The sequence below is a fragment of the Centrocercus urophasianus genome, unplaced genomic scaffold (genome assembly GCF_019232065.1).
Source record: "Centrocercus urophasianus isolate 14NV4802_14NV808 unplaced genomic scaffold, USGS_Curo_1.0 seq_22, whole genome shotgun sequence".
Classification (NCBI taxonomy): Eukaryota; Metazoa; Chordata; class Aves; order Galliformes; family Phasianidae; genus Centrocercus; species Centrocercus urophasianus.
The window spans coordinates 12,313,688-12,335,150 of record NW_024884778.1 but is presented as its reverse complement, the minus strand read 5'-3'; the positions used below and the strand labels follow the sequence as shown (position 1 = coordinate 12,335,150).

Genomic DNA, 21,463 nt, shown 5'->3' with positions numbered 1-21,463 from the left:
GTTACAGACTGGGGGATGAGCTCTGCAGAGAGGGACCTGGGTGTCCTGGTGGACGACAGGTTGGCCATGAGCCAGCACTGTGCCCTCGTGGCCAAGAGGGCCAATGGCATCCTGGGGTGCATTAAAAAGAGCATGGCCAGCAGGTCGAGGGAGGTGATCCTCCCCCTCTACTCTGCCCTGGTGAGGCCTCATCTGGAGCACCGCGTCCAGTTCTGGGCTCCCCAGTACAAAAAAGACAGGGATCTCTTGGAAAGAGTCCAGCGGAGGGCCGCAAAGATGGTGAAGGGCCTGGAGCATCTCTCCTATGAAGAAAGGCTGAGTGAACTGGGTCTGTTTAGCCTTGAGAAAAGAAGACTGAGAGGGGACCTGATCCAGGTCTATAAATATCTAAGGTGTGGGGGGCAGAGTGGTGAAGCTCTTTTCAGCAGTGTGTGGAGACAGGATAAGGGGAAATGGCCAGAAACTGGGGCATAGGAAGTTCCGCACAAATGTGCGCAAGAACTTCTTTAGGTGAAGTGACGGAGCACTGGAACAGGCTGCCCAGGGAGGTTGTGGAGTCTCCTTCTCTGGAGATGTTCAAGACCTGCCTGGACACCTACTTGTGTGACCTGGTGTAGGGAACCTGCTTTGGCAGGGGGGTTGGACTCGATGATCTCTGGAGGTCCCTTCCAACCCTTACAGTTCTGTGATTCTGTGAGTCTTAGGTGCATACCTCTCGAATTTGATTGCATTGACTAGTTTGTTTTTTTTTTTAAATCAGTAAACAGGAGCTGACTCAGATCTCTAGATACAAATGAACACAATGAAATGTGAAGTGATGCATGCAGACCTTTTACAGTGGAAACAGAATAACAAAGCTAAATGTTTTATCACAGTTAGATAGAAAAGACTGTTCTGTCTTTGCTGAATCTCTGTTTAGTGTGTATGTATTTAGTATTATTGTTTCTTCTCTGAAATTTAGAAATTTAGGGGGAGACTTCTGTGCCTGAGGTTTTCCAACTGTAAAAATACTATTTATTTCTAAATATGTCACATAAAATATTCACAGTAGGTCTGCCTCTGAATGTGATCAAGATTAAAATATCTCTCTGAAAGGAAGAAAACCTTTATGTCTTCTTGGGAAGAGGAAAACCAACATTTTTAGATGAAGTCTGTTTCACTTTTCTGGTTGGGTATCTACTACCTCAGTTTCCCATGTTTTTCTCCTCAAGATGAAACTAAGATTGAGCAACATTCTCCAGGCCTACTATTGTACCAACAATGTGAAGTTGCATAATTGTAGTTTCCTCTTCATATAGATCTTTTCATTTGTTCACTAAAGGGGAACAATTTTTTCCTGCCAACAGGAAAACCTGTTTTCTACTCTGAAATTTCATCTTTATTTTCAATTGGAACTAGGTCTAGCTTGAGCTTCTCTGGACTACAGGTTATGTGAAGGCCTTCTTTATTATTTGTTTATTTATTTATTTATTTTGAAGATGAATAAATATAATGAATTGTCAAGTGTCTCAAGGTATAGATGGATGTTTGGTGTCAGCTGCAGCTTACTGGGGATAAGAAATTCTTGCCCTCTGCTACTTGTCCTTCCTGGGTATTACTGCCCTGGTTCAGACCAGCTGTCATGAGATGTTTGTAGGCTTTTCCCAAAGCTGGTTTAATTAGTCAGATTAGCATTTTTTCATAGAAGAGTGAAATTAGAAGCATTTTTACAGAACTAGTGTGGGGGTGATTGGTGACTTTATTGCCTACCTATGGGCAGTAGTTTTTGGGAGATGGCAGAGGAGATGGATGTGCCAATGGAGGTAAGCTAGGGAAAGCTGTGTTCTCTACTGGGATCAGATGCATCTTGAGCAGTATGTCTAACTCTGCGCTAAAGAGAAACAAGAGAAGACAAATAATTACTTTTGGCAGTAGAGAGGAAATAGGCTTACACAAGTTGATTTAAGCTAATGGGAGTTTTTCCTTTGTACTCATTTCTGGTTTACAGTATATAATCTTGTTTAACTCGCTAAATTTTATAATGGAGGAATACTTCCTAGAGGATAGACCTTCACTCTATTAGCACAGCTGACAGGGGAATTAAATGCATTTTACAGCTTTGCAAGAAGGAAGAGTCCAAACTTACTACCCAGATAAGCAACACATTCCCAACTTCTAAGAGCTCCTAATAATTTTTAATATACCTTTGTGTACATCACTACCCAATGTCAGAGGAAATGACATACAGGTACATCTGTGCTGCATGGTGGTAAGTTGTGTAGTCTGTTAGCACAATGGATCTTGGCACATATGCTTAATTCATTGGAGTATTGCATGGAAATATGAACAAATATGGTTATATGAGCATGGTTCTGCAAAAAAGTTAACAAGACCTGACCCTCAATAATTGTAATTTATTAAGGTACAGCACAAGGTTAATGTCTTTATTTTGCTTCACATCCAGAGACAGCTAGATTGCAGCTCTGCACTGTCCTCCTTTTGTACAGTGCATGACATATAGCTTTCAAGAGACATATTTTTGTACGCCAGTATTATAGTGCTTGCTTGTTTTCCCATAGTTTGCTTCCAGTGAGATTCCAGCACGTAGCCTGAGGCACAATTTCTCATGTTAAACTCTGTGACCCTTGCAACAGTTTTAGATGAGACTCGGTAATCTGGGACTCTTCAGCACAGCACCTCCCCACAAACAGTTATGTTCCATTGATTTCCAGGGTCTTAAAATCTAATGCTTGCTAAACTACTGTTCTATGTGTGGGGAGATGGAAGGCTATGCTTGAAAGTTTGTGGAACTGCCATCTACATATTTAGCTTGGGCTTTTCATGTTTTACTCCTACTGAACTACTGGGGTGAATGTTGCATGAATACTTAAATGCTAGTCTTTCTCAATGCACACAAGCTGAAATACCTTAGCTGTACAAATGAGTAAGTTTGTTCTGAACAGATTCAGTCTTGGAAAATTTTCTTCCTTGTTTGATTTATAATGATATCTGTTCAGATTAATTTGCTCGGTAAAATGTCCGCTTTTAGCTTGAAATAATTAATTCCTAAGACTCTGGGAAGAGAATTGATTGCTGTCTTTGAAATGCCCCAGGTGAAATGATGATTGGCTTATGGAAAAGCAGGATGTAGGGAGAACGCACAAAAGGGGCATATTAACATGACTGTGTACAGTAAAGTCTACAGTAATTATTTTCTAAATGGCTTTCTGATCCAAGAAGGCATGTAAAAGAACCTTCCTACTTGTTGCTCAAGCTGAAATAAAATGTCAGTGCCTGGACATGAGCAGATAGTTATTTAAATTTTTCCTTCTGTAGAGACTTGATATCAATAACTGCCCTAACAGGCAAAGGATTCTGCTTCAGGGAGCAAGTGCGCTCTGTGCAGGAAGAAGGAAATGTGTTAGAATCAATTACTGATTTTAGTAAAGATAGGTCATAAGAAAATATAAAATATCCTCAGAAGTGTAAGGTCTGGAAAGTTACTCTCCAGCTTTCATTGCTTTCATTTATAACAGAGAATGGGATTTACACTATTGCACTATTTCAACTTTTTCCTTACAGAGTGCAATTTAATTTAAGGAGGTTACATGAACTTCTAGCACACTCCTTACCACAGTTTCCTTTTAATGTTGACATTATTTCTTTTGAGTATATTTTTCTTGGTATTTTTGTACAACTTGTCAGATATTTCATTATCATCTTCCAGTATAGAAAAAAATGATTTTTTTTTTGACATTGTGGGCCAACATCATAAAATAGGAAGGAGCTACTTTAGTGTGATGAAGTCATCTGCACAAATTAGCTAACGGTTGTGACTCTGTTGAAAAACAGTATTTTGCAGCTGAGAATTTTCTCTGTCAAGTAGTGCTATTGTGCTTTTTGTATCTGTTGTAGTTTTCAAGTAAGTCAGTAGGAGATGATACTTTTTGTAGCTATCCACATGCTTCATCACTGTTTCATGGCTAGATTAGGAAATGTATTTTAAGGGATGAACTTCTTAGGGAAGCTGGGAAATGGCTTGGACATGAACATGTAAAATATTCATTTCTCGAGTCCTGGTTATTTGAGGTATTTAAAAATCATACAGAAATATAAATAAAATGATGACCTTGGATTGCAGGTTGTTGAATATCTGCCCAGGCATATTTAGATAATGAAATAGCCTTAGTGCAAGATGATGCTGTGTCTTCACTCACAGAGTCTAAGAACAATAACAAAATAATTGCAACAAAAATTTGTGAATTTTTATAAATTATACACAATCCAAGAGATAATCTACTGCTTTGAAAAATAAAAGCAGTACATTTTAACCTAGAGAAGTCTGTATGTCTGTCCTCTGTCTTTTGGACTTTCTATCCTCATTCTGTGGAATAGCTGCTGTTTTTCTCTTTTTGAAGTATAGCAAGGGATTTTATTAGTGCTTTCCATAACTGCAGAGTTCTTCTGATGGATACTGTGGGCTATGAATATTTTCAAGCATTTCTGTCAACATGGGATATGGTTTATGTCAACTAACAAAAATACAGCATGTAAATTGCTGCTGAGAGTTGCAAGCTGTGTCGTCAGCACATAAAAAAATAAAATAAAGATTCGTGGATATAAATTACAATTAGAAGTTCAACAGTATGTGAACAATGACAAAAAAACATCCTTACCTTACTTAATGTAGCCAAAATGTTTTTTTTTTCCTATCATTAATAGCTGTCTGAGAATAATTCTGTGCCACTGGAATTGAAATACATTTAATTATCAGCAACCCTTTTGAGTCTAATAGTAATCACTCCTAACTAATATAGATTTATTAAAGTGATTAAAAAATGTCTTACGTGACCTAAAATATTTTTGGGATTCGCTCATTTTAGAGTCAAGGCTAAATATCCTATATTTTTCTATGTACTCGTAATCAATTTTTATTATTGTTCTCATTATTTTCACAGTTCAGGTGCTTTACTCCAGGAGAGCCTAGACTTAGCATTCTTCCATGATTAAATACATTTATTAATGTATTTTTTTTTCACACTGGCTCATGATACACTTCTGCAAAAATAGGCTTTATCTCTTTCTCTCAGAGCTTTGGGCATGACACAATTATTTGTAAGATGTCTGTCCTGTCTTTTGTGCCTTTCTTTGTCTCTATGATCTCTCCCTATGATTTTATGGCTGTTGAAATTAGAGGTTGTATGATGTGACTTAAGCATTTGTTTAAAAGCTTTGTGCCTGATGATGATGATTATAGAAAACAGAGAAGCAATTATTTGTATGCTCTCATATTATTTTCTGGGTTGTAGATGTTTTCTTCTTGCAGTTGTTTCTTCATTTCTGTCTTGCAATCTTTATACTTAATTGCATCGCAAATACTTAAATGATTTACAGAATGTATGAATGCAATGCAGCTTTGAATAATTCTGAACTTGGTATCTGTAGTAACAAAAGCATCACGTCTAGTCTGTGCTTCTCTGATTTCCATGTTTACTTCTCAATACTAGAAGCACTGCAAAAGTAGATTTCAAACTCAGGCTTCACAAATTTTCTTCAAGTTTTGCTTGATCACTTAAAAGACTGGTAAAGAATATCATCTGTGTCAAATGGCATTTTCATTGCATGATTTTAGCTGCACGTCAAAGGATGAGTTTAGGCACTACAAGTCAATAAATGCAGGCTGTTACCAAAAGTTTTGATTGCATAGGAAAAAGTCTACTGCATGTAATAGAGCCTTCTGTAGAAGATATTGAAACATGATGAACCACAACCATTTTTGATTAAGAGACTTTTTCAATTTGCTACTTAAAAATAGCTATGAATATTGCTCAGTCATACTTTCCTATCAACTCCTTCCAAGAGGCTGTCAAAATCAAAATTACCTATTATCTGGAATATTAGAACCAAAAAAAATTCATTTCTCAAGTGATGCAGAAAGGGTATAATCTGCAACTAGCAGATACATAAAACTGCTTTCCTGCAAGGTGTGAAATTAAGAAATAAAATCTTGTCTGTCACTGTCGTATATGATTTTATGGACTATGCTTCTGAAAATTCAACATCCTGGAACTGTTATTTAAACAGTGATAGCCACATATTGTCCTGGGCCACTATATTTATGTTTTGAAATCCTTCCCATGAATTGTTTGTCTTCACGTTTTAAGATCTTTAGGACAGTGTTTGCACTGTCTTCCTAACTTTGGTCATTGTTTAATTTAAAAGGAATTTTGTTAGTTTGATTTAGTCAAGGTTGCAGAAAATTTCCTATCTTCCCATATTTCTTTGTTTTAACTCTTACTGGCTATTGGACAAAGATACACAGACTTCTCTACTTGTTCCGTCTGGTTTTGCTCAAATTCTGCCTCAGATCCAATTCCCAGAGTCTCTTTGGGCTGCTGCTTTGTTCTTGCAAAAGGCTTTTGCTTCACATATATAGTTTTTTAATTCCCTGTACTGAACAACAAGCCTTTTGGAAATGCTGGCATCGCCGTGCAAGATGTGTATTGTGCTTTATCTTTCTTGTATCCTAGTCTGTGTCTCTGGCTGTGGATCTAATCTATACATTTCTAGTACATCCACATCACCATGGCAACTAGATGTCAGATACAAGCTCCACGGTAACATTAGGTTTTTATATTAAAAGCCCTATTCTCTACCACTCCTTATTCAGCAGCTGTTGCTTAGTTACTTGGGGTTGGGCTTTGTCTTGACAAATGTGAGCCTGTGAAGGTTTGCTAATGTGCACTATCTTAGATATAGTTTTAAGAGACTTTTTGACCTGAGAAACCTCTATTAATCATGATGTCTTCCATATGTCCTTGTTACTTCCTGAAGCAAGACGGTAATAACAATTTACCACTGATCTATAATGGTAGAAAATTACTCGGTCTTCTTTCATCTTTCCATTTTCTTTATTACGCTTTTTTTCTGCTGAGTATTAGCTTGTCTGATGGTTGGATGGAAGCTGTGGAGTCAGCATTTCAGCTCCTGTGGTAAAGAGGTGGAAGCAGGAGCTACTTAATGCTGCTCCTACCATTCATTTGGATCTGTGTTAACCCATATATGCGGTAACTCATATATAATGGCACATCCACAACATGCATTGCACCTCAACTGAGAGCATTAGCAAGGCTCCTGCAGATAATGAAACTTGTTACAAGGATCCCTGTTAGCTTATGCTCTACCATGCTAGTTCAGCTCATTGACTTCCAGCACCAGAACAGGTACCTTGATATTGCTATGCACTGCACGTACCTGGATATGTTGCGTGAATAAGCTAAGTGTGAGCACAGGGATCTCTGTTGCCTCAGTGTCCATGACCATGAACTCCCGTTGGGTTCCGCTGATTTAACTCTGCAGAAAGTATCTCAGGTTTGTATGTTCAACTTGAATTTTTCTCACACTTTTTCAACTAATCTGGTTGACTTTGAGATAATGTGGTATTGGAATGACCAAGGGCAATGACAGAAATGTCACCTTTACCATTTGCAGGGCAAGAGTGTGAATTATGATATATATATATATGTTTTTTCAAAGAATACAGTAAATGAAACTCAAAAGTAAAAGTAACTGATGATTGGATGAGAATGGATGGATAAGAAGCAAGGTATTGGCAACATCTCTTTGAATCGATGATCTAACTGATGTTGCAGAACTGACTGAAGATGCAATTGGTTGAGACTTTAAAAATAGTTTTTAATTCAAGCAATATTACTCTTCATAATCTCAACATCTCTGATTCGGGGGCATGACATGTTTGGGATGCTAATTGGAAGTGAGGTGGATAAGTTACTTCAGCTTCACTTTTGATTATCTTGGAAATTCCCCATTTTACCCAAGCATGCCTCAAGTCAGACAGGTTCTCTCCTGGCCTGTTTACAATCAGCATCAGTGAATGAAAAGCATCTTAAACATCTTAACTCTCATTTTGTGAGGCAGAAGATTTTTTTGTTGTTGTTGCCTTATACATGAGTTTCACACCTGAAGCAGAAGTTAGTGCCAAAACCAGGCATTCTTTGTTTAATGAATCTGTTTGCAGAAAGATACAGAATTCTTTTTCCATCATTAGCAATAGGAATAAATTCTACCCAAGCAACTTCCGGAAATTTCAGCAAAGGTGCTACTGTCTCATCCTGGAAGCAGTTACTTTGTCTTTCTATGGAGCATCTCTTGAAGGCTTTCATTCTTCAGTAGCTTCTGGTGTGGAAACTGATTCCCTCTCTTTTCCTGAGCAATATACATTTTTAAAAAATACACTGAAAATGAATTAGAACAGATTTATTCTCCTTCAGAGCACTAATTTTTCTTACTTGTAAACACAAGTTTTTCATTATTTTAATGATAATTAGCAATCAGAATATGTTCTGTTATTGACTTAAAATAACAACCAGGAAATTTACTGAAGGTAGCTTTCAGTGTGGAGTATATTAATGAAAAAAAAATTCATTATTCAATACATTCAATGGATACATTAAATATAATTCAATGGATTGAGTTTACCTGCTATAAATACACTGGGGAATTTATTTTTCAGTTTGTTTTCTTTACTTAAAGTTTTTTCAAGACTTTATTTCTCCCATGAACTATGTTGGGAGAACATTTTTATCTTTACACTTACAAGTAATTGACATAATAGGTCTGGGTTCCTGAAAACCTTTAGTGCTGAATATTAGAAATCATTTGATTAAGTGGTTGTAAAGAAAATGGAAAAATTGTAGCTTTTTTTCAATATGGAGTAAACGAGATTGACATTTACAGAATCATAGAAGTCTCTCCAAAGATGCATTTTATTAATTTTGTCTAGTATTTTATAATAGAGTAAATATTTCCCTCTCTATCCTGCCACATAACACGGATTAATCTTAGATTTTTCTTGGATCTGTTTTGTGTGAAGAGGAGAAAAGGAGGCCTGCTCTTCCGGTCAAGTATTAGTACGCTTGGCTAGAATGTAAACTGTTTCAGAATACCATTTGGCTAAAATCCTACAAAGATAAAGATATTTTTACACTGTAATTTATTTATCTAGGTGTCTTTCTGGCAGCTTTTATTTGGCACATTCCTAAAGGAGCAAATAATGTTAAGAATCCGTAAGTGTTTTTGTAGTGTATTTGTCCCAAGATGCATTTGTTCGTCTGCTCAGTGTTTTCAGTATTAGGTTTTAATGTCAGCTTCAGAGGTATTGAACCAAACTTTCTCGTATCAGTGAGGCTTTTTCCAACTTTTTGTTTGAGTAGAACTTCCATTCCATTCAAATGATGCAAATATTAATTTCTGCAAGAAGAAAGAATGACAAATGGCTCTTATAGCAGCATTAAGACAAGATTGACTTGAGAGAGTGAAATGCAATTATTTGTCACGATAATAGGTAACTGGTCTTACTGGTGGTAATTAACATATTCATATTGTGTTGATACTCCCAGGAACGTATCAGTAGATTTTTAAATTGTTTAGTTTGTGGTTGTAATTTTACAGGCTACAGCATTACCCTCTGAAGTTTCTCATGCCTCCATTTGTTGTACACAACAGGCATGTTCTGGTGGACGGACTTTAACAAGGACTTTAATTCAAACTCTTATTATGGGACCTCCTTGCATTGTGTGGTGTAACTAAGTTAGCCCGCTTCTGTAGTTCTATGTCTCTCTCTGGCTATCAAAGCAATAGAAATTTTACATGTATTGTAAATTTACAGTTTGTATGGCCGATTTTTAAACAGTTTTAGTTAAATTTTGTGAGCAAGTCTATCCTTAGGCAGTTTCTGCAAGTATGACTTCTATTTCAAAGGCTGTACCTTGGCTTTGTCATATATCACTTTGACAACAGCTCTGCTACAGTTGCTTCTTCTGGTATGTTGTGCATTAAACATCTTACAGCACAGTTGGCTTCATTTAGCAGCAGTCATGTTTGCTTTCTTTTCCTGTAATTTGCAATATGTTCCACTGGCTTCCTGTGTTGTTTGTTCTGATGCTTTTTCCTGCCCTGCCACTTGTATGGATTTAGATTTCCTGATCCATCAGCCTCTTCAGAAATTTCTTCTTCCCATCTGTTCAGAACTGGATGTTTTCTCATTCTTTAATTTTGTTTCTGCAATTAAATTGTTGTATCTAGAGGGTTTACATTTGATTAATTCCCATGATCTGAGCACTTGTCTTCTCTTTCCTACCTGGAAAATTTATTTCTAACGACATTTTTTCATATGTTTCACTTTTTCTCAGTCATACCATGGCATCCATCTGCTCTGCCAAGTGTTATTTTCTTAACTGTCTTTCAGTTTTCATACTTTTCAATTAGTATCCTGCAGAAATATGGAAAGGGGCATGTTCTTTTAAAAATACAGAAATACCCTGTTTTCTGTGGTCACATCAATTTATGGTTTGATTCTCTCATCACTATGGGGCTTCGAATTCTCCTAAGCTTTTATGGCTTTTTATTAACTTAAACTGTATTAGTGATAACAGTAACTGCCCTATGTGCTCAACTTGTGAGACAGCAGCACTTACAGGAGAATCTTGGTAGTTCATCTGGGGGGATGGACAACATGTGACTTCTGCTTCAATAAAGAATAAGTAAATAATAATAGTAATTGTTCACTTTAAACATTTACCTTCCTACTGGTTGCTTTTAGCTGTTATGTCTGTTTTAAGTTAAGCAGGGCCAAGCCAGGTCAGGCTCTGAATGAGTATCCTCAAAGGTAGTTGTTTTGCTGCAGGAAGTTTCTTATAATTCAGTAGGCAGCAATCTCTTCTAAACTAGGACTGAAACTCTCCTCCAAAATTAGTGTTGGGAGGACTTTACTACTGTACTCCTGTATTGCAAGTGGACTAAAATTGAATCTCAGATCATCTTGTTCGCTCAATAAATAAATTAAAAAAAAAAAACAAACAAACAAAAAAAACAACCAAACATCCACCATAAAACTCAGTGTGAGAATAAACACATCTGGCAATATTCCAATTCTTCTACTGCCATTTCAGTGAAGAGGGGAAGTGTTATTAGAGAAATGTTGGAAGCTGAAACAACTACATAGCTACCACTGTGTCTCTATGCAATCATGCTCTTGAAGTCTTTACCGCCCTATGTATATATGAGCAGAGAGTGTGATTTTTGACGTCATTGGTTCATGGATCTCAGCACATGAAGCAAAATAGGCAATCACTTTCTTTTTTGTCTACAGTGCTTTGATGTGTGAGTTGATGCATCCACAGTACCCAGTAGAGGGGGAGGCTGGGGAAGAATGAATAAAGCAAAGCCAGTTGCCAAAATTGGCATCCAGCCCCAGCTCTTGAATATTGGACCACCCTGAAAAGCATTCATATTAGGGTTGAGTAGTATAATTATTAGATTGTTGGTCTATGTCCCAGTAAAGTATGTGATTTTGTTATTCTTTAAAATATGACCAGACTAAATATGTTGTCAGTGTCATCAAAACTAAGCTAATATTGTCGCTATCTTTGAGCCAAAAGAGTGCTGGATTTTGCATTCTTTTCCAGTGCTTGGTCCTATAGGCTGTGCTTGTACTGCTTCATTGTATGACAGCATTGTTCTGCAATGTTAGGGGCTGTCCTTAAGGTCAGATGCTGCAAAGAACACCATTTTGGATGCCAGAATCTTTGACAGTTTTCCCTGAGAAATTAATGATCACATCGCAAAGGCAATATGCTAAAGGAAAAAAACAAAGAATTACTGGTAACAATTTTTCTTTATAATAAAGCAGACCATGGGATGAAAGGGTAGTATTCTGCATTTTCTTCATAGTAACTGAATTCCGCAGCTGGTCTTTTCCATACAGAAAAAAACTAAAGAGCAAAAGGCATTATGTGTTATTTTATTTCTGTAGTCTTATCTCACTGTAGATATTTTTACAAATTCTGTGTATTAAAATACTTTCTGCTGTAGCATTAACCTTTGTCATGCTGTTGTACATCTTTCAGTCTGCACAGCTTGGTTGCCTTTGTTGAGTCTTCAGTCCTGTTTCGTAGGGTCAGCAGTATCTGTGACAGCAGTTTAATTGTTACATGCAGTTATACTGTTATTTCCCCTTTATATTTCACATTCCTGTCAATGTTCCTATTTTCTTGAGGCTAGTTTTTATTAAATATCTACACAAACAGCAGTGGAACAAAACGGCATATAATTGCAAGCAAACCTATCTACGATGCCAGGAAAAAGAAATACTTGTATTTACCTGTTATTGCCAGGAAGCACAAACAGAAATTGTGTTTCAAGATGTGTGGCAGGAACTGTTTGCACTTATTGTCTTTGAAACACCTCTCTAACATCACAGAAATGATTTTGCATTTGTATTGTTTTTTTTTTTCTTTTCTTTTTTTTTTTTCCCCTCCCCAGATTCCAAAATATTCACAAGCACTTAGTTCCATGCCAATGTTGGTAATGATTTTGGGGATACAGATGACATTCACCTGCATTATGAAAACAATGCTGTTTTCAAATGAAGTAGAATTACTAAAACTTAGAACTGCCTAGAAGCACATAATATAATAATGTATCTGTTATTAGATAATATTTTAATGAGGCTATAAATTGAGAGCTCAGATGCATTTTGGATTGTACAAATCCAAAGAGATGCATTCATCAGACATAACCAAATTTACAGCAAGGATTTTGGTTTGGAGATCATTCTACCTGCAGATACAGCATCCAGAGAGAGATGATTTCCACTTCTGGGCTATCTGCCTGCAATTGGTGCTCTGGATAAATTTTTTCCCCCACTCTATTCTTTCTCCAGTATAATAAGGATTAAACTGTGACCTAATTTATTTATTACAAAACAAAAACAAAAACAAACAAACAAAAAAGAAGTTTGATGCATAAAATGTGACTTATAGATTGCTCTTGGCATATTGTAGAAATAACATCCAGTATAATAGATATGCAGGTTGTAGGAAGGTAGTGAATTGCCACCAGGATTAATTTTAAAGGAATCTGGTCATCACAGATTGCATTTTAATTGCACTCTCTTGTTTAATATGCTTGCTTAATGCTCTTTTCAGTACAAAAAAAAAAAAAAATCCTATTAGTTTCAGTGTCATTGAATTAATATTTTAGGTGATCAGCAAGCATTTGGATGATTAGTGCTTAGAGCTGTCAACATAATGCAGAATATAGACTCAAATAATCATGTTCAAGGAAAAAAATTTGTGGTTGTATTTCATTGGAGTTCTCTAATTCATAGTGTATGTGTATATATATATATATATACACAGTAAGCAGCACCTCATGGATGGGCTAATAAAAGTAATCTGCTACCATGGTGCTATGGATAATTTAATATAAATGCATTTTAAAAATAGCTTTATATATATATTTATTATATAAATATGTATCTCAAATGTCAGTAGGTGGATGTTAGATTCAGTTGAAAGCTTAACAGCATGGACAGCTAAGGCTTGTCTCATGATCTGATGGAGATGATGTGTACATAGAATCCAAATTAAATAATCTTTGAGTGGGGAGTCAAAGTGAAGGTTCTGCTTAGCTGAGGACACTGTGGCACAGATCACCTAGGAAAGGCCATTAATGCTTAGCCTCTGAGGAATGCAGGATAGAAGATACCTGATCTGCTCAATATTGCAAAGAAATATTGTAAAATGTGCAGTGTTGGAATGAGATTCAAACACAAATTGCAAAAAACCACTAGAGATTATTTTAAATGTAAGATAAAGTGTAATTTTCAGTTTAGGATCAGTGTGGCTTTTCAGTCAAACTGGTAACCGAAGGGTGTATGAAGAACTTAATGCCCTATTGATTCTGAGAACAGCTTCCAGTTCCTACAAGAAGACTTTCCTAGAAACACCTCAGAGATTCAATTTCTCCATCAGAAGATGTGAATAAGATTGCAGTGGACTGAGAAAGGGATTCTCACTTCAGAACATCACTTCTCATTTAATGTTTAAATGCTGAACAGTGAATCTCAGCCCAATCAGTATTTTGAGGTGCTAAAATATTTCTGAAAACTGATGACAGATCTCACGATAGAAGTCTTGACAGTTGATTCCTGATGTCTCAATCACAGCTTGTTATTGGAGACTTGGAAATACCCAGACAATGGTTCTTGCCAACTAGACAAAATTGAAGAAGTACATTGGACTGATGATATTTGATGCATTTGATTGAATTTTAAATGTATATTTCATCTCCTAGATAAACAAATAACTGTACAAGACATACTTTAAAAACAAAATCTGTTTTCTTGACCTTGACTTTTCTTGACCAAAATATTTAGATGAAAGTAACACTTAAAGATGCGTAGCTCAGATGTTTCACTTTCTGTACTGTTTTTCTTGACGAGTGTAAGGAAAGATAACAATTTATCTTACCCTTACTCCATTCCATTAAAATCACATTCTGATCAGTCTTTTTGAAATGAGTAAAGTCCCATTATTTCATGAGTTAATGAAAGCATTATTTCAAATGTTTGAACAAATGTTAGTGTGCATGTACACTTCTATAAATGAAGTAATACATCTGTGGTTTTAATTCTGTGTATTGCTTTCTCCATTACTGATTTCATGTGCAGATTGAATTGGGAATGCAATATATCCTAATTGCTTCTCATCTGTCAACTACATTTGACATCACAGTTTGAAGTTGAGTAACTTCCTTAGATGTGTTCATTTACTCCTGAAAACCAACTGCAACATGAAAATGTACTTCAGCAGTCTGGGTTTGCAGGAATTGCTGCCTGGGGGAGTTACTAGGATGTAATAAACAGAGATAACTTATTTTCAACATCAAGGATTTGTTATGTACTTCTCATTCTCTCTTTCCTTCTCTCTCTGGGGGTCAAAAATAATAGGATGTTGTTGTGAAATCTGGGTCCAGTGCTTTCCGAATACAATTAGTGTTATATGCTATAAGATTTTGTGTTTGGTGTATGCTATTAATTCACCCAAGTATGAAATAAGAAGTATTTTACTTTATGTTCTCACAAGTGAACTTTCAAACAGAGTAATACTGACCTTGCAAAATTGAAGATTAAAAGAAATGTATAAAATATTGCTATGAGACATTCTAAGCATTTAGGGAAAATAAATAAATAATCATTAGGTTTACTCATTTAAGTTCTCCAAAAAAGTGATATAAGAGTTCCATATAAATGGCCTACTTAGCAATTTTAAGTAAGTTATTTGCAAAATATACATGGTTTCTATTTGTCATTTGAACCATACTTCATGATGTAAGTATTTGGAATCTCTGAAATGATGCAAGAAAGTGAAATATTTTGCATTTACTGGATTTTTAGGGTAACGAATAAGCTGAAAATGGTAAAGAGTTTTTTTCTCTCCTTAGATCCAGCTATTGTAAATGGAGTTTATTGGTCAGAATCCTTAAATAAGGTCTTTGTTGACAATTTTGATCGTGACCCTTCTCTCATCTGGCAGTACTTTGGAAGTGCAAAAGGATTTTTCAGACAGTATCCAGGTAAGAATAATAGAGGTTACAGAGAAACAATAAAGAATGTATGGCTGCACGTTTCTATGGATCACTGTCACAATTTCACAGATACTTGGAGGTTCAGTTTTACTTACGTAGTTTTCAGAGAGAGATTCCTAATCAACATTTTAATGTTCCTTTTTCTGCTAATTTTCATTTCTAAATGTAGCCCCTCAGATAAATCTTGCATATTCTTTATTCACATATACGCAGGTGACTGACTTCTAAATTGACTGTAGAGAACAAAATAGACCATTTGTATAGCAATGAACTTAGATAACATTGCTCTATCAAGACAAACAATACAATTTAATTGCAATTTATTCCATTCTTGCATAGATAATAATGTGTTGTCTTGCATTTAAAGATTTCAAAAGTTTGTTTTAAAGTTACTTCTACATAGCTTGTAATAAAATGTGGCAATGCAACTTATTTCTATGCAGTAAATTAAATGAATATTAAATATTATGTTTATATATAACTGTGTATCAAATGTGCTACATGCTAAATACAATAAATACAATAAGATGCTAAATAAACTGATCCTCAACTTCTGCAACTTTGGGTCAGGCTCATAGATGAAAATGTCCTTTTAGCTGACAGTTTAGCAACAAACTGTTGGTTGGTTGGTTTGATTTTAGACCTGAAATCTCAAGTTTAATTTGAGCCATACTATACTATAACCCTGTATGTCTCAAAGTGGCTGAATTGAATGTAGGTTATGTTTGTATTAATTTTAGATTATGGCTGAGTTCTCAAGCTGTACGACACTGAAGAATAGAAAATGTCTTTATTTTAAAGGCGGTAACTTGTTTAAAAAAAAAAAAAAAAGGACTTGTTTTTACCATATTTTGCTTGACTCACAGCCTCGAGGTACTAGATGTAGTGACTGGTCAAAACACAAAATGTGCAGCCTGTAAGTGCAGCTGCAAGCAAGTACAAGCTATTATCAAGGTAGCAAGTATAGCTGTATAGCAATACCTGCTGAGATCACCCAGGAACTGTAAGTACTCATGGCTTGAAAGGAACTTGGCCAGCCTGTCTAGAATCTGGACAGCTCTGGAGGCCAGGTACAATATTACTTCAGTGACACAAATATGGAAAGCATGGAAAGATTGAAGAGGTTTTCAGCTTACAGCAGGCTAAAAAGGAGTGAGGAAGCCATATTGTTTCTAGCAGTCCTCTTTCATTACTGTTTTCCAGCATTTTCTATATTATAATAGCATTGACTGTGAGATTGATTGAAGTATGAAAATGTTAAATGCTGCTTTGCCACAATATCATAGAGATGTTTTGAGCAGTTACAACAAAATGTTGTAATTTAATCTTTTCATCTCTTTGTCTAAATAGGAATTAAATGGGAACCTGATGAGAATGGAGTTATTGCATTTGACTGCAGAAATAGGAAATGGTAGGCAATTGATGTATATTATGTTTAAGAAATGGGGAATTTAAGAAGTTCATTATTTTAAGGAACAAGATGTTTTGTATTTCGTATTAGGTACATCCAAGCAGCCACTTCTCCAAAAGATGTGGTAATTTTAGTAGATGTCAGTGGCAGTATGAAAGGACTTCGCTTGACTATCGCTAAGCAGACAGTTTCATCTATTTTGGATACCCTTGGAGATGACGACTTCTTCAATATAATTGCTGTGAGTGTCTCGAATTTTTCTTCCATTATTTTTTTCCACCTTTTGTTGCTATCCATTATATTTTACATCACACAGTAAACTTGAAAAATGCTGTAGGCAAGTGATTGTTATAAGAGGGCATTTGTAGCTACTGGACAAACTGATTTTCTGATGCAAGCCTCTTCAGGTGATGACAGTGTTTTCAAACTCTTGTTTTCTAGGAGTTGCAATCCAAAGCCCCTTAAGCTGTCATAAGATTGGGAGCAGCAAAGAATAGCAATCTGTTTTGTAGTTTGTTTGCACTTTTCACATTACCTTATTTTTTAATTTGGGGATTTCTTCCTCCTTATCTCAACTGTTTTTATCTTACAGATTCTTCAGTAAAGTGCAATATACAAAATGGTGATTGTGTAAAAATTAATATAATTAGATGTTAGCTCCTGAAGCTTGCATGGCAAGATAAAATGTCAATTTACCTCCCAACTTTTTTTTTTTTTCTCAGTGTGAATTTAAAATGTGTTGTATGTATACTGAGTTAATTGAGTTTCAGAAATGTGAGATGCTCATGAACCACAACTCTAAAGCATGCTAATGAATACAAGAAGCCACTGCATGCCACCGTTTTGCTGACCTATTTTAAATCTACCCTTTTTATTTCTAATATTCACATTTTTCTTCTAATTATAACACAACACTTAATATTGATAATTAAGTCAATCCACATGCTACTGCCCAAAAGTGCAGTTTAACCATCTATAAAATTGTCTGAAAAGCGATGCCTGATATTTAGCTTTAAAGATTCATTAAGTTCCAGGACATTTTTTTCCACGTTGATGCTATGATATGACATTATTTTGCATATAACAGCAAGGGTTTTTTGAAGCTTTATGGGGAGGTATTACTGCTGCTTTCTTAAAGTGATAATTTAGATCATAAATAGTACATAATGTTTTGATGTATCGAATAGTATTCACACATTTTAAATAAATAACAAGAGAGTGGTTTTACAGCTATTTAAGCATAATGAGAATAATGTGGGTAAGGGTGGTTTGACCATGCCCTAAACTGACATCACAACTGCAATTTGGTGGGGGAGGAATTAATGGTTTAATAATTTTCCCCTTGTGGATATTGTTTTGCTTATAAGCAGTAAGATAAAACAATTGATTAGTACTTGGTTTTTTCATGCATCTAAATCCTAAGAATGTTTTTAACTATCTTACTATCAAATGCAAGGATTTTGGCTTTCCCTTGTTGCAAGGGAAGCATCCTTTATATTCTAATGTAAATGATACCATTAATATGAATGCAAATCATTGAGATTGTCCTCCAACACAACTGTGATTAGTGTTAATTTAAAAAGCCACCATAATAAGAAGTAAAAACGTGTCAACTAAGTAATTACTAAGACATTTGACTTGCCATTTTTAGTGCATAATCTCTGATTTTTTTACAACTCGTAACAGTTATTGTAAGCGATGTGGAAAGACTACGAAATATTTATTGGAAGAGGTTTTCTTGTTGTTTTGTTGTTTTTTGTTGTTTGTTTGTTTGTTTGTTTGTTTGTTTACTTTGGGAAAAACAAAATGTTCATCTACAACAAAGAATGTGAAGCAAGGACCCAAAGCAAACCTTTTGCTGAAATAATAGTACTATGTACAGATATTTCAGTATGCTTAAGTATGAAGGAATGTCATATTTTTTAAAACTGTAATTGAAAATAAACAGAGCTGTGCTTAAAAAATTGTTCACAGTGGCACAGGGCAGCTCATGGCCCCCTTCCACAGCTCCCAACACTGCAGCCCCTCTTGCTTGGTAGTATAGGAAATTCTTATAATAAGAGATGTAATTACTATGATAATTATAGCATGTGTACTAGGTGATTTCTTCATCTAAAGGTTGGTTTGTTTTTTTTTTCTTTTTTTTTTTTTCTATTCTATAGCCTCTTTCAGGGTAATTATGTTTATTTGCTGAAATAAGCAGGAGTACTGACTGAGAGTGCAATTTTATTCTTATCGGCTCAGATGCTCAGTTCTGGTAGGACACTTGTGGGATGGTTGCTGTGCAAATATGGCCCTGCAACTATTCACTTTTCACTATTCACAAAGAGGTACTGCAGAGATGGAGGAGGCTGTGACAGGATTGGCAGTGAGTGGGAGAGGTGTTATTCTGTCATATGGAAGAAGGGTTTTAAGGAGTTGTTTTGAATTAAATATCACAAAATAATCCTCGCTGTCTCCTCACAAGGCAAAAGTGATAATTTAAAGAAAGCACACAATTTGTTTGCTTGAAAATGTAACAAGCTGTTAATAGCAGTGCTGTAGAGAAGGCAGCCAACCTTTCTGTGAAGAATGGTGTAGGTAGGCTGGCACTACATTACAGACTCCTTTTAAAATGTGATGTGTTAGAGGAAGGTATACTGAGGGTCTGCAGTAAAGCCAGGGGTACTGTGACTAATGCTCAGCAGAAATGACTTCTGAAGCACTGATAACAGCCAATACCTGAAATGCCTGTTCAGATGGCTACTCTGTGAGACCTGGGACAAAAAGTGCAGTATCTCCTTCTCTTCCCAGGTCAAATTGTGAGGCAGAATAACTCTGGACAAGCAATACATGTGTACGATTAAGTGAAAGTTTTGAACCTTAACAATCGTATGGCTTTACTATGCACAGTGATTAATGGAGGACTCTTATGAGGAAGTGTGTCAGGAATTAGGAGTCAGATGGATTAAGAAGTTCACTCACCCTAAAGCATGCCTGCATTTTGAAGGAAAAGAAGGAAATAAAAGGAAAATAGTGATGAAAGATGTGGTAGAAGACTTAAAGATAATCAACAGGCAGAATGAAGCTAGCAGAAGGTTTACACAAACAGATGAGAAACTTCTGTGTTTGTTACAGGAAAGAAGGAAGAACACTTTTAAGTTTACCAAAAGAGTAGATGAGATTAGGGAAAGGCGAGATGTTTTCTAATTTATCTGTTGAAAGAAGGCAGGCCTTGTTTAAAAAGTGTCAGGGTTGATAAGGGAGAAAACAGAGCAGCATTGTGGGAGCAGGAATGAGTTACCTTGTAAAAGGCAATCGGGTGGCAAAGATCACACATCTCTTATGGAGCTCAGTCTCAAATCTTTGTTCTGTGCAAAAGTTGGACTGCTGTAAGCCAGGGTCAAGTTTGGAAAGAAATTGAGCATTGAAGAAATAGTTATATATATCAATAGAAGAATGGGGAATGGAGCTTAGTAAAAGGAAAATTGAAGTCTGAAAAGCATTTTGCAAAATTTGTGGTTGTCAAATCTGTTAGTTTTTTATTCTCCCTTTACAATATTTCACTGTACAAGAAGTTTTTGAAAAAAATTTCAGTGTGCTTTTTGTGTTGTCATACAATTCTGCATTCTGTACACAAAAAGAAATTGAGAATTCTCATTAATGATAATGGGAATTATGATCAGTACACACTAACATCGTTAAAAATTCAGTTAACACTTAAAAATATTCAGTAGAGAAACAAAACAAAACCTGCCAATCCTGAAAGTTACTAGCTATACATTAACTGGTTAATTCATATCCGCCATGTTCATTTGATTTTTCACTAAAATACCTTTCTAACTTTATAAGTAAAAGAAAGCAAAATTCAGTGCAAGTCTTTCCAGAGAGTAAACATAAAAACATAATGTTAAAAATCATTTCAGTTTTCATGTTCAGTTTGGAAAATCTATCTGAAATTGATGGACTAGATGATTGAATTGCAAAAAAAAAAAAAAACAACAACAACAACAAAACAAACCTGTTGAAGCACAAGACAAATTTTGTGCTGCCTTTGTTAAAATTTAAGGTCAGTTTACTGGTACATTAAAGAAATGCTGGCAACAAGAGAAAAGGCATATTTTTCCAATTCACTTTGAAGCATAACTCCAAGTCATGCATTAAATTAACAATATTGTCATAAAAGAAGTACTAATTCTGTTCAATGTTGAAATTTTTCAAATGCTTTTACAAAAAATGTAAACTGTACATTAAAAGAATGAAATATTAACTGAGCTGAGAATGCCAAATCAATTTTAATGCTGTTGTCACGCCATATTAGGAAAATATATTAGAGGAGTATTATTTGTTCATTGAGAGCACAGTAGCATAGTTTCTGGTTTCAGTTTGCTGAATTTTCCATTGTAAGTATTTTCTGTGTCGTCCTGTTTAAGTCCTTGCATTCATTCAGAATGTTTAAACCTATTTTTTTAACTGACCTGAGTAATCAGATTCTGTGTAGGTAACATGGCAGGAGACTGAGCGAAGGGAAAGCAGCCAATTGTCAATCTCCATATAACTGCTCCAAGCCACGGGCTGTGTTTGTATGTGTGTGGGAATGCTAGGACAAGCTTGGAAATACCCGAACAAGAATTAAAGGAATTG

General features: G+C 35.6%; 1 protein-coding gene across 1 annotated transcript in view; it reads left to right on the top strand.

Moving 5' to 3' along the window:
• CACNA2D3 (calcium voltage-gated channel auxiliary subunit alpha2delta 3) overlaps positions 1–21,463 on the top strand; it is a 397,031-nt gene that overhangs the window by 162,279 nt on the left and 213,289 nt on the right. Inside the window, exons 6-8 of the mRNA XM_042823539.1 lie at positions 15,286–15,417; positions 16,780–16,840; positions 16,931–17,081. Coding sequence (XP_042679473.1) covers positions 15,286–15,417; positions 16,780–16,840; positions 16,931–17,081 — 344 coding nt within the window. The remainder of the gene's footprint in view (positions 1–15,285; positions 15,418–16,779; positions 16,841–16,930; positions 17,082–21,463) is intronic.